Source organism: Halichondria panicea, chromosome 9, assembly GCF_963675165.1.
Source record: "Halichondria panicea chromosome 9, odHalPani1.1, whole genome shotgun sequence".
Taxonomy (NCBI): domain Eukaryota; kingdom Metazoa; phylum Porifera; class Demospongiae; order Suberitida; family Halichondriidae; genus Halichondria; species Halichondria panicea.
In genome coordinates this window covers 1,168,490-1,182,194 of record NC_087385.1, presented here as the reverse complement: position 1 = coordinate 1,182,194, position 13,705 = coordinate 1,168,490, and the positions used below count along the sequence as shown (strand labels likewise).

The following is a 13,705-nucleotide window of genomic DNA, read 5'->3' as shown; positions in this document are numbered from 1 at the left end:
ACAAAAGAAGTGCAAAGTTTGGCACGTGAGAAAACACGTTATTGCTAATAAAAGGGAGGCCATTTTTTTCATCTCAAGGAAGACTTCTGTTTTTGCTCTCTGACAACACACACGATTCTCTCTCCTCAGGCATGGCGGATGACTATGATGTAGAAGATATGCTCGAAGAAGTGTATAACAAGAAACCCTCATCAGAGGAGGTAAGATAGCATGCATTTCAGAATAATTATAAATTATGAATAGTTGGGATAAGGTGAGATGTTTAAAGGTTGGTAGGCTGTACTGTTGATATTCCATGAGTACTGCTATAATATACTTATTAAGTTAATGCTCATTTCACCTTGTATAGGTGTACACTGCTCAACTATCTGAGGACGTCTCAAGGCCACATGCACATATTTGTACACATAGCTTTATTTGTACAGGTTACACCCTCCCCCTGTGATATGGCTCACCCACCGGTACTTGCTCTAGTCCACTAGACCGGCCCGTACTGTTAATGTTAATATCAGAGTCTGGTGAATAGGCTTCAGATTATTTGGGAGGAATATTATTTTATTGCACCGTAAATAACCATAACCATTGTTTTTCTCTGCCAATATTATTCACTTTCGTGTGCGCTTTTTCTACAGAATGGTTCTGGAGGGGACAGCAGAAAGGACGACAAAAAAAGGTAAGTGTGTGTGTGTTTGAGTGACAGTCATTATTTTAGATGATCTATAGGCTACTAGTCATGTTTTCTTGGATGTGGATTTGCAAAATAATGCTTGGTTCTCGAGTTATGCCTAGTTTTACTTGGAAAGATCTCTTGTTGACTTCATGTAGAATGACTCTATATGCTGTAAAATTGCAACTGGTTTTTGTGTATGCAGTTGTTATACGTGTACAGTACACTGCCACTTGGTATTACGTTCCATTACTTTCTGCAGACACAAACGTCACAAGAGTCGCAGCAAATCACCGCACAGAAGGCATAGGCATAGGAGGTAAGAATAGATACATTCAAACCTATTTTTAAGGCCAGGCAAAGTTGCTTTTTTAATCCTGTTACCCACGTGCGAAAAAAATATTTTCATTGTTGTCATGTGATCATATTCCATGTTAAATCTTCAGAGCAGTGTATCTATATCTAGCGTAACAAGAATTAGATTGTAAATTAAGGTACTCCTGATTCAAGCTATGGCTATGATGAAGTTTTCAAGCAGATGAACAGCACGTACCTAAGCGTAGCTAGTAGATATAATATTCACTTTTTTGTGTTAATTGTGTGGTGTTTTTTGCCCATTTTTGAGAGTGGTTGTGTGTTCATAGCCACTAACTATCTATCTACATGCTCATCTTTACCTATTGTACGCACACCTCCTCCAGGCGCAGTGGTAGCAAGGAGAGGCGACGTAGCCGAAGTGGCGACCGAAGACGTCGCAGGTCTCATAGCCGTAGTCCCAGGAGAAGATCAAGGAGCCCTCGGAGACAATCACGTGACATGAGACGGAACAAACGATCGCCCACTCCTGAGAGGAGGCCTTCCTTTGCTGGGGCACCACCACCTGGCCCAGGCCCAGTAGCTCCACCCATGTACAAGTGAGTCTGACAATAAAGTGTACGCAACCTCAAAATCTGACAAACTAAAGACTAAAGGCTATGTAGACTTCGCCCTTTATGTAGTGAACAGTCATGCATGTATAAAGTATAGTTAGTGGTGTGTGTATCTGGTAAAGGTCATCGTGTAAAGTATAGTTAGCGGTGTGTGTATCTGGTAAAGGTCATTGTGTACAAATGTCAATTTCATGTTACCTTGCTATTTGGTGTGTGTATCTGGTAAAGGTCATTTCACATACATATCAATTTCTCACTCCCTCTCTCTCTCTTTTGCAGGCGTGTTGGAGGGCGTTCCCCTGAGCCAGAGATCCCCACAGAAGATAGAGACAGGCGTACAGTCATGTGCATGCAGCTGGCCGCCAAGATAGGGCCCAGGCATCTAGAGGAGTTCTTCCAGAAAGTCGGTCAAGTGAGAGAGGTGAAGATGATTGCTGACAAGAACTCGAGGCGCTCAAAAGGAATAGCATATGTGGAATTTCATGACGAGTCCAGTGTCATGGAGGTGAGCTCTTTATAGAAAAGATTATGTACTTCATGTAGAGCGTTTATGTATGTTCTGTAATTATAATAAGAGTTATTAGACTTTGTACTTGTATTATCAGAATTGTGCTTGGTCAGCAAGTAATATTTACAAGTCGCCCTCATATACTGTTATTCAAGTTAGTTCAAGCTAGTTATAATCAATGGAGGCACTTAGTTATCCAATACACAGCATTAACGGTATACAGTGTATCTAGTGGATCACATGATCACATGTGCATGTGATTTCCTCCTTGTGTGCAGGCAATGAGACTGACTGGCCAGAAGTTGTACGGTGTGCCTATCATTGTCCAACCCACCATGGCAGAGAAGAACCGTCTTGCAGCACAGGCACAGAACCTCATGAAACAGGAGGGGCCCAGGAAAGTGTATGTGGGCAATCTGAGTCCAAGCATCACTGACGGCATGTTAAAGAAGATCTTTGAGCCTTTTGGTAATATTGAGAAGCTGACAGTCCAGAGAGACGATGGAGGGAAGTCAAAGGGCTTTGGTTTTATTGAGGTACACATGTGTGTGGGTGTGGCATATATTTATTTGCATAATCGGCATTCTATGATACTGAAGGCTGTCATCATTATTGTACAGTGTACATGCAGTACTAACAATATATGTACTGTACTTATAGATGTGTATAGCTCGGTGTTGGGTTCAAATGTCGAGCTTCATTAGAGCCATTTCTCATTGTATCTTACCCACACACACACACACACACACACACACACACACACATAGTTCAAAGACTCTGGCTCTGCCGAGAGGGCTGTTCAAAACCTCAATGATTTTGAGATTCTGGACCGTAAAATCAAGGTCACCCTGGTCACTGACAACCCTACGGGTGGTGGTGGTGCCATGGAACTACTGGATGGGGACGAGTTCCAGGGAGGAGTGGGACTCACTCTACAGTCCAGGGCTAGTCTCATGGCCAAGCTAGCAGAGACACACAATGTTGGTGAGTTATGGTATACCGTAGCCATCACGTAGCTTTTTAAGAACCTACAAATCTTATGATTGACATTTTTTAGCTAGCCAGTTTGTTTATTTGGTGAGCAATAGCTTGTCATTTATACACAATGTACAGTAATAATTATGTGCTGTGTAAACTGTCTTCTTGTAAATTTCAAAGATTTTTCCTTGGAATAAATAGTACACGAGCTTTTCTTGTGTGTGTGTGTGTACTGTACATAAAAGTAAATGTACAGTACAGTGCAGTGCATTGGACTGGTCTCTAATCATATTCTTTGCATTGAGATTGCTCTTATTTTGTGTGTGCAGGACTAGTTCCTCCTACAGTTACCATGCCAGTGATGTCCACCTGCTTCATGCTCAGCAACATGTTTGACCCCCAGTCTGAGACAGAGGCTGATTGGGAGGTAGACATACGAGACGATGTGTTGGGAGAGTGTAGTGCTCATGGTCCAGTGCTCCACATCCATGTGGACATGTACTCCCAGGTAAAGACTACTGTCTCTGTAGCAAGCATTCATAGTGTACTATTCTAATGACTGCTGCTTGTCTGTACATGTACTACACTATGTAATGAAGCTATTGTCTCTCTGCAGCAGCATTCATACTAGTGTACTTTTGTAAAGGTCATGTAAGCTTTTTAATTACTGCCGCTTGTCTGTACACATTTTTAAAATACCTACATGTATTGGATCACTGCTTGTCTAATCATGACGTGCAATTGACCAGCACTATGCAATCATTTCATTATTACTTTTGTTGTTACAGCTAACACTGTTGTTATTGTATTTATTTTTCTCTTGCAGGGAAATGTGTATGTGAAGTGTGCTACTCCACAAATTGCAGCCTCAGCTTTCCACGCTCTCAATGGCCGTCTATTCTCTGGCAAGAAGATTGTGGCTCAGTTTATCCCTGACGACACCTACCACTCCAAGTTCCCCGTTGCTTTGAGAGCCTCACAGCCACTTCAGCCTCTCAGTGATCCCACTATGGACTAATGAACACTTATAGACTCATAACATTATGATAGCTTGTGTATTTAGTGATTTGTGTAATGTCTCTGGTTTGGGTATACTGGGCATTTGCCCCACCCACCAATTCTAATAATGTGAAAAACAAGCGCTCGGTAATTTTAAAATCATAAAAAGCTAAGAGTTGAACTCAGGTGTGTTGAGCACACAGATATCTACTATTAGGGACTACCATGGAGGCCAACAGCACGTTGTCAGAGCCGTCCTCCCGTCCCGACCCACTGCTAATATTGCCCGTACTGCTATCTGTAGTCTGGGCAGTATACGAGCTGTTTTATGCTCCTAGAGTCATTGCATTTCTGATTACCAAGATAGCCAACCTCTTCCTAACTGATAGTGGCATCTATATTCGTGAGTATGCATGCACTGTATTCAGTAGCTAGTGTTAACACTATTGTCCTTGTGTTTAGGGGCCATACGAATCCATGTGTTATCTGGTCGCCTGATCTTCAAAGACGTACACTACTACACTAGAGACTACTCTCTACGGTGAGGGATTGTGGGGTGTGTGAGGAGTGGAGGTGTGTGGTATGGTTAGGATTTGGGAGGTGGGTATGTGTGTGCTGAGGGTATGAAGTGAGGGCGTGGTTGGGTAAGGGTACATGCATGTGAGGTGAAGGTACCTACTATAAGTGTTGGGATATTGTCTCACTCTGTAAGTAAACAACTCTACTTTATCAAAGGCCTTTTGATCGCATACCATTTGGCTGACTAGCTCTCAATGTTATGTTGTTACCATGGGCTCAGGGTGTTTGATATGTTGTTACCCATGATCCCTCAGGGTGTTTGATGGCTACCTGTCACTGAGGTGGTGGTGGCAGACCGGCAAGAATGGTGAGCCACAGGAATTTTATTTCAGCTAAGGAAATGTGCATGTAAATTACTGAGGGGGGAAGTGTGCAATTTATTGAGGGGATGTTGCATTTTTAGTGGTCTTCTTACTAGCCTCAAAATTGTCTGCATTTATAGTTTTCATGTTGATATTATGTAAAGTATGCAAATAATGATGAGCAGATATACACTCAGTGTAGGTGTACATTTGGAAAGACTTAGTTGATTGTGAGCACATAGTAATTGAAACAAACTTTCAATCTACACTCCTGTGTTAGTATTCATCTTATACAGACCTTTGCAGAGTTCTTGCAACTCGATGTCGAAAGCGGAAGTTACCGTCACGTGATATTCTTGTACATAAAAAGGCACACAATATCACGTGAGCCCAACATTGCTGAGTGAAGCAACATTGAGTTCTCAAGATGTATCACTAAATTACTTGTTACTTGTATTCTGAAATAGGATTGTAGCTTCCCAGTATTATATGAAGTGGCTTGCCCCAGCCTGCCCACTCATTTTGTGTTGCTGCAAGCTGTTGAGAGTCTAGTCATAAATCTCTCTTAGGCTTGGAGCTAAGCCTTAGCTCCAGCTGGATATATAGTTCTGTGACACAGGCTGTGTGACTAATAGTAACTCACGAAACGATTGGAAATACTCAGGATTAGACTCGCCAGCCAGCCCTTCCTCCCTTACCCCGAGGAAGGGCTGGCTGGCGAGTCTAACTCAGGATAGCTTCAGCTAGCTAGCTGTGCAAAGGCCTTCCTCCTATATAGGTCAAATGTTTCCCATTTGAACAAAATTAAATAGGCTCTATTGGAGAAAAATTGGTTAGGAATGAGCCAGAATTCAATCTTGTTACGTAATGGTCACATGACAGACACTTCCGCTCTAGACATCGAGTTGCAAGAACTCTGCAAAGGTCTGTAATTATTGTAATGCCATGCCAACAGTGTGCAAGTCATGTGACCGTGTCCAGAGGACGGCTCCCTTCCTCCAACTCACACTCAACGGGCTGGAGTGGCACTGGTACAACAGGTAAGAGTTCCCCCTCCTAATTGAGCATTTCCTGTTCCTGTGTTAAATCACGTAATTAATCAGCTGGAGTATACCCCTCAGGGCGTGCTGTACACCAGACAATTTATTGTAACCTCATAACCTGAGTTTATAGTTTATAAAGCACAGCAGTGAATATGTTCGTGTGTGTGGTTAACATCAAATGCATAGTGTCCCCTTTTTCTAACTTTAGGTTATAACTATATTATTATGTAGATCTAATTACTGCTTTTAACTTAATGGTGGACTTGTACTCATGAATCACAGCACATATTATTATGTACGTACGTATAATTATATGGATGTATGAGATTCAATCCCCCCCCCCCTCTCAGGAGTGAGGTGTACGATAACTGGGGTGTGGTGAATGAGGAAAACAGTGAGTTAGTTAATGATAAAAACAAATCAATGTTGTTGTAATGAAGACATTTTGTGAGCATCTATTTAGCCCTTAGAATCACCAAGTGTGGCATTTCTATGGGCAACGGTTAATCTCTTATCAGTTTATTGCTTAACGTAACTTTTGAAGGCGTTGTATTTATCTGTACCTGAAATTAATATTTATTTCTCCAGGTGCAGAGGACCTAACAGAACAAGAGGAGAGGTACATGCACCAGTGGAACACACTTCATAATGGGCACATCAGGGGAACGGTGTTTTGGCCTTTATATCACAATTGTCCTTTCTTTAGGGGTGGCCATTAAAAGGGCTAATAATAATAAGACAACAATGGCTAAGTTTAGACTTTCCTCCATCAGGATTGAATACTCATGTACTCGTACTGTGCTTGTCCATCACCTACAATTTCACGGCCCCTAACCCCTCTCCCTCTCAACCATCTAACCCCCCCCCCTCTCTCTCTCTCTCTCTCCAGTGGTTTCGGGCGATGGTGGAACAGCTTACACCCCTCTGTGCATGTCTCCATAAGGAAAGGTCGTGTATTGCTAGGCAACCACCTGGTGGAGAGGACCCTCGTCGTTTATTTCGCCAGCTCTGAATCACACTACACAATCACAGAGGTACGTTTATGAATAAAATCTGTAATTATTGTGACAATTTGAATACTTGTTTTTCAGGCGTCCAATCAGTTTGACGAGCGAATGCATGTGCTGAACTTTGACACTCGTGTGGTGAAGGTAGTGCTGGAACCCAGTGTAGGGTACAAGGGTCCTGTGTCGGAGGAGAAGTACGTGATTGTTCAGTTAGGATTAGACCCTGTGTATGTAGCTCAGGGTTTCACGTAAAACAGTGTAGGGCGGTTTGGCTTAGGGGTAGAGTAATTTTTAGTAGAGTAAGTACATGTGCTTAATTATACCATGCTCATGTTTTGATACTATTAAGTGCATGATAAATCACAGTTTTGTTTGTGTGGGAATCAAACTCCCCCCCACTTGCTGTTACTGTCAGTATGTCAGTAGCATATACTAACCTTTGCTTTAGTATTTTGTGGTACCCCTCATGAGGTTAGTTAGCTCTAGTTTAATTAAGTCTCTCTCACACTTACACAGACCACCAGTCTTGTGTGAGGGAATGGAGAATGCTTACTTGTTCTTGAAGACTGACAATGCTCTCATCACATACTCTCTGGACTCACCAGGTACTCACTCTAATACTCTAACATGTACCCTTATACATGCATGTGCATTGTACCTACACACCCTTACACACACTCCTCACACAATCCACCCCTCACACACTCCACCCCTCACACAATCCACCCCTCACACACTCCACCCCTCACACAATCCACCTCTCACACACTCCACCCCTCACACACTCCGCCCCTCACACAATCCACCCTCACACAATCCACCCCTCACACACTCCACCCTCACACAATCCACCCCTCACGCTCTCCATTCCTCCAATCCACTCCTCACACTCCACCCCTCACACAATCCACCCCTCACACAACACTCCGCCCTCACACCCTTACACACACTCCTCACAGGTATCACACCACTCGGAGATAACCCTCCTCCAAAATACGCCTTCGACGTCAAACTTGGCTCTAACACAGTCGTCAACTACAGTTGCTATGGTAATCGTCAACGGAATCAAATGCAGAAAATCTTTTTCCCCAACGACCATACGGAGAAGCCATACACACAGCTCCCGGAACCAGGACAGAGGAGAATATACACCATGTTTGATGTTTTCATTGAAACCACAAGTCCGCTAACAGCCTACCATTTATTTAGTGACAGGAGCGGGCACACGGCACATTTGGCAGTCGCCATAGGTACAGGGTCAAAGGTCTCGCTCCACCAGCCGTGGGTGTATGCCAAAGATGGCCAACTATCAGTTGTCAAGGGGAGTCTGAGGAATGTACAAATCACCTCTTCTCTTGACTACCAGGTGAGAACTGCATAAGCTCCAGAACTTCTGTAACTTTATTTTACTATTCAATTGCCTTTATTTGACAGTACCAAGGTTTAGGTTAGAGCTGGCCTAAAGTTTATTGTTTGCATATAATTCTCTTTTATTCGGCTGCTAATGGTCTGCCTTTACCAATTTTTTTAATCATCATTCTTTTCGAGTGATCCCTTCGTCAGTGGCCGTGCAAATGAAGTGTTTAAATGTGTTGTGTTTCTTGCAGGTTTTAGGTTCTGCTGACAGTATGGATTTCCAAACCGATCTCCAGTTCCCGAGACTGTGGAACGCTACTCAGACTTGGAACATGAGGTTCACTGGAGACTCTGTACAGGCCAACATCCTGTTTGCTTACATCGACTTCATTAATGGTGAGCTATCGATCAATGGAAAAAACTACCTGTGATGCTTTGTTTAGTACCCTCCCTGCCTCTTTGTTAAGTGTTCACTGTGGCATCTCCCCTTACTTGTATGTGTCCGTAACTAGCCCTATAGTATATATACAGTCTCTATGGAGGTGACTGTTGCTTTCTTTTAACGGATAGCATTATGATGCGTTCATGAACTCCATTTTTGTAATGTACTTTTACTTATGATTTCTACAGACCTGCTGGATGATTGGTTGGGAGACGAACCCAATGACCTATTGACTTTTGTACCCCTGAATTGGAACATCTCCATCGACCTCACGAGATACGAGATATTTCTGTTCACAAACCGCTACAACTGGATTGATGTTGCCATGGACGCAGCCGAGAACAGTACGTTGCTCAGTTCAAAAGCATATGGCCTATTAGAAGCTTCTATTCATGATTGTACATTAGTCCATTGTGTCCCCTCTATACATAACAACACGTTGTATCACTATGCCAACCATATCAGATGAAACCAGCGCTTAATTAGTAACTCTATACATGTAGGGCTTGCATACCGTGTTTAAATTTTGATTTTTGATTTTTAACATACCCACTCTCCTTTGCTATACATGAAGCTCGTCTTGCCTTCTGTGGCACAAGTGGTCAGATCACACTCGAGTTCCCGTTCACTCGGTTCAACCCGCCAGAACAAGAGATCCACTTCAAAGTTGTCGTGAGTTCCTCTCTCTCAGTAATCATGCAGCTAGTCCCATTACGTACATGTACATGCATGTACTCCCACATGTACATGCATGTACTCCCACATGTACATGTACTGGTTAAATGCACGAGTATGGTTCAGAGTGTGATTGGAGATCCTGGTACTCTGTAGATATGCAAATTCTTCTCTCAAGTTGACTTTAATTGTAACAAGTTTGGTACATCACGTACTTGTCGTGTGATTCTTTATCTCCGTAACCTCCATGCAGGGTGAGGATATAGTGGTCCGTCGCTACGTGCCCCCCTCCTCGGCTACCAAACAGAGTGTCCTCTCTCTCTCGTCCCTCAACAAGCATCGCTGGAGGTCCATGAGCATGCCCCCCGGCGGAGAGCAGCCAACTGTGACAGAGATCACACGACCACCGTCTACCCCCTCTGATCATCCACCACCCATCACCGTGGAGGTCACAACTCCGGGTGCCCACGTCATTAGCGCTCCAATCATAGGGGACCCCCCCTCTCCAACGAGATCGTTCAGACCGCCCTCGTCTCTCGGACGTACCAGTCCAATTAAAGCACACCATGCCTCCCTCGATTATCTCAACGAACCCGCCGCTGACGAGCTCCCAGATTACGAGTCTATTCCCATGGGATACCGAGGGGTCACACAGTACAAGGATGGCTGGGTGGACCTAGCCTCAGGGCCTACTATCACCATCGTCATTGACTACACAAGCCACGCCCATGATACGAGGCCAGGTCAGTACACACAACTCCATCCCAACGTCATGAGAGTTGACATTGAAGCACCAAAGGTTTTACTCCGTGTATTTGGTTCTCTGGGGCGTGACCTTCTGGCGCTGAATGAAAACTACACCGGTGAATTTATGAATTTCAAGACTTTCAATTCGAATATTCCAACACCCCAATCTGTACCTGAGAGACCACCCCCACCTAATCTAGGGTCTGCCCCGCCCCCTTCTCCACCTCCTGATGGATCACATGAGCCGAATGAGCGCACCCTATGGATGTATGTGAACTTTAGACTGAGAAACGTCACAGCTGAGTTCCCCACGGTACGTGAGTGATATGCATTGCCATAATTATTGTTGCATAGCAGGTCTCCATGGATAAACTACTGAAATTTGGGAAAAGTAAAATTTACGTTTTTGCATGCACCACTAACAGAAGTTTTGTGTATGGTTGGCTGCACTTGGTACGTGTACATTTACTGGTACTGTATTAGCAAGAGTATATGATAGAGAGAGAGAGTATCGATATGTACATCAGATGTATGCGGAGAGTAACGTGCTCTATCATATACTCTTGGTATTAGCTAGGTGTACAAAATGTATCAATATTGATCAAGAGCACACACATGCACTTCTACTTGCTTGTTGCTTGTTGAATAGTAGACTGTGATACATAAATATTATAGTGTGAATGCATTCTCGCTCCATATGCATTCTCAGCATTTGCCTGAGGGTTGGCCGAAGGACTTCCCCCTGCCCTCTGTGGTGACGGAACAGGTGGGTGTGAAAGTGGAGTACACCAACAGAGAGACGATGGTGTGGCTGGAGGTGGAGCCTATCTCCGTGCACGTGCCCACTAAGGTTCGTTGGGGCTACACTACCAATTGCCGAGTGAGAAAGTATTGAGTTTGGTTCTGAAGCAGTCAGTACGGAGTTAGGCCAAATAATGAGAGTGATTGCATGCGTTCAGATTCTCAAAGAAACAGCATGCATGGGCTATTATACCCCCTGGCAATTTCTCTAAATACTAGCTTCTTGTTTTTGAGGTGCATATATAGTTATTATTATTATCCGTACATGTATAGGCAGCATACGTTGTCTGTACTAGAGTCGGGTCTTTAAATGGTCCAATTTTTTAAAAGAGCTCTTTCAGGTGGTATGCTCAAAGTATATTAATCATTCTGTCTTTGTTTTTCTGTTAGGTCCCTGAGCCGCTAAGAAGGTCAACAGAGTTCAGCAGTGTCAACGAGCTAGGTCATGTGATTGTGTCGGGGGTCAGCCTCCGTTGCCATGGTTTCACGGAGCTGCTGTGTGAGGAGAGAGTGGAGTACGCATGGCTCATTAATCTCACCATTAAGAGGATTACAGGCACCGTCTCAACACTACAGGTAGGCATGTGTTGTTAGGATGTGTTTGTGCTGTGTAATCATAACTGTTGTGGTCTTTCAATAATCTGGCATATTTCAGCCCAATCAACACAAGTTTGTTAAGCATGCCGTATGATAGAGCTTGCTTTCAGCTTCTCGAAAAGTTTGAAGTGTTCGTTTTAGTACATTTTGAAGCACATATACCGCTTGACATAATTATTGGCTTATACGTACAGAAATTACCATTAAAATAGGACCATACATCCACTCAAGTTATAAGCTTTTAAAGATAGTCTCCTTAAGTGGATAGTCGCCCTAAATGTTTAAGTCCTTGTTTCTGTGAGAATCATTAAAAAAGCAAGCAGTTTATTCACAGCTGACCATCGTCTTCTTCCCTCCAGTTGGCAACAGCTCTGGACTGGTTTGTCACGGTGTTTTCCCATACTGCCTCATTCGGAGATGGTTGTCAAGTGGCCCCTGACGGAGATCGCATCGAGCCAAAGATTGAGCCAATCTCAGAGGAGATCAAGTACAAACTATTCCACTTCATGATTGAAGAGGGGGATCTCGCTGTTGCTGATGGTGACGCACTAACTAGGATACAGGTGAGACATAATGCCATGGCGTGTTCTCCACCAAGTCTTGTCTTCACTTCAAATAGTCCTCATATTCGTTGTCCCTTTTAATTAAGGAACAGTACAATACAATTTATATGCGTAATGTAGCTTTATATGCGTAATGTAGCTTTATATGCGTAATGTAGCTTTCGTACTACGTTTATGAAGCCATTTGCCACCAGCACTGCTGCTGTAGCGTAAATATTGTGCTTCCAATAATTATGGTCAAATACTGCATGTGTATTATAGCTGTAAATCATACATGTATGTGTACAGACTCACGTACAAATCCTCCACTAGTACAGTCATGTCATGTGTGTCTACTATGACTGTCTTATCAGCTTTCCCCTCCCATACAGACGCCTGGTTTTGACCTCGGGTTTTGCACCCTCCACTCTGAAATGGAGACACTCGGACTATCGTTTCAACTCCACGGTGCTACGGTAACGACCTTTGCACCCCTGGACGACGACTGCCTTGTAGAGAGCGGACTTTTGGACCTTGGACCAATTTCGGGAGATCTCAGTTTGCGAGAGCCTTTGGATTGCGTTCCTCAGAGGCAAATGGACTTTCTAAAACTAGCCGACAAAAACACTAAACGTTTATGGTTTCTATGGGATACTACCAGTGACAACTGTGGATGTTGGGGGGCTTGTATGTTTCAGGACAGCTTCATTAAACGACCTTTGACCCGCGGCAAGAACGACTGTACAGTGTACAATGCAAAGATTACCATTAAAGGATTAGAATCTCTGGAGAGTAGTCTGTTGGGCCACACCATTCGAGATATCGACTGTCTACAGACGATACACAAATCGCTACTGGAGCACTACCAACACAGATACACTGTGCCCACTGCTCTGAGTTTAACCCTTGACAGACCGTATTCTTACGTGTCGGACGCAGATGACGACTCTTTTGTTTCTGCACGTTCCAGTCTAACGTCTCTACTTCTGGAGGAGAAATTCGAGTTCGTTAGTTTTGAGAATTTGACCTCTGCGTCTAGTAAAGTGAAGAGCAAACCACCTCCTCTTAATCTGAGTGATAGTATCGACGACGGTGATAGTAACCTGGAGACATACAAGGATGTAAGCCACACCCACAAACTCGACGATGTACGACTGAGAGTTCGTATGGACACACAATCAAACAAGGAAAAGGACAAACCTCTCCATTGTCCAGTTAAACGGTCGTGCTCAGACGGTGCTGCTCTTCATCCGAAGAACACTCCCAAGCGAACAGCAAATCAGGAATACTTGCTCCTGCGAGTACCTCAGTTGAGTCCGTGTAATGAGGGACAGATACCGTTGATAACGCCCCGAGGCACAGGGATACGAACAAAGGAACGATCTCGTCGTCGTGTCCGGCCTCAAAAGAATAATGAGAATAGCCTGGCGACGTTCTCCCTGAGTGTGAGTGTGGAGGGTATAGTGAGGGCAGTGCTCACCCCCATGGCCTCCAACATGCTGCACAGGTAACAATAAGTATTGTGCGTACATG

At 43.8% G+C, this 13,705-nt stretch overlaps 2 protein-coding genes across 4 annotated transcripts in view; both read left to right on the top strand.

Annotated features, from left to right (window-relative positions):
* The first annotated feature begins 28 nt into the window (after positions 1–28).
* LOC135340918 (RNA-binding protein 39-like) lies at positions 29–4,221 on the top strand. Of its 2 annotated transcripts, XM_064537340.1 has the most exons (10): positions 42–200; positions 350–461; positions 633–673; positions 930–986; positions 1,369–1,581; positions 1,876–2,101; positions 2,383–2,640; positions 2,872–3,088; positions 3,412–3,590; positions 3,909–4,221. In XM_064537340.1, the coding sequence occupies exons 2-10, from the start codon at positions 390–392 to the stop codon at positions 4,098–4,100; spliced, it is 1,455 nt and encodes a 484-aa protein (XP_064393410.1). In that variant the 5' UTR covers positions 42–200; positions 350–389; the 3' UTR covers positions 4,101–4,221. The 2 variants fall into 2 exon arrangements, with proteins under 2 accessions (XP_064393411.1, XP_064393410.1); XM_064537341.1 differs by lacking the exon at positions 350–461 and having other exon boundaries at positions 29–200.
* A 3-nt stretch (positions 4,222–4,224) lies between these two features.
* The window catches only part of LOC135340909 (bridge-like lipid transfer protein family member 1), a 29,050-nt gene continuing 19,569 nt past the window's right edge, over positions 4,225–13,705 (top strand). For both annotated transcript variants that reach the window (XM_064537329.1, XM_064537327.1), the window contains exons 1-18: positions 4,225–4,484; positions 4,544–4,622; positions 4,915–4,967; positions 5,918–6,002; positions 6,356–6,399; positions 6,594–6,624; positions 6,895–7,039; positions 7,097–7,206; positions 7,529–7,617; positions 7,972–8,378; positions 8,620–8,764; positions 8,999–9,154; positions 9,385–9,482; positions 9,739–10,545; positions 10,942–11,082; positions 11,424–11,609; positions 11,990–12,193; positions 12,565–13,679. In XM_064537329.1, the coding sequence (XP_064393399.1) occupies positions 4,307–4,484; positions 4,544–4,622; positions 4,915–4,967; positions 5,918–6,002; positions 6,356–6,399; positions 6,594–6,624; positions 6,895–7,039; positions 7,097–7,206; positions 7,529–7,617; positions 7,972–8,378; positions 8,620–8,764; positions 8,999–9,154; positions 9,385–9,482; positions 9,739–10,545; positions 10,942–11,082; positions 11,424–11,609; positions 11,990–12,193; positions 12,565–13,679 (4,073 nt within the window). In that variant the 5' untranslated portion in view covers positions 4,225–4,306. The remainder of the gene's footprint in view (positions 4,485–4,543; positions 4,623–4,914; positions 4,968–5,917; positions 6,003–6,355; positions 6,400–6,593; positions 6,625–6,894; positions 7,040–7,096; positions 7,207–7,528; positions 7,618–7,971; positions 8,379–8,619; positions 8,765–8,998; positions 9,155–9,384; positions 9,483–9,738; positions 10,546–10,941; positions 11,083–11,423; positions 11,610–11,989; positions 12,194–12,564; positions 13,680–13,705) is intronic.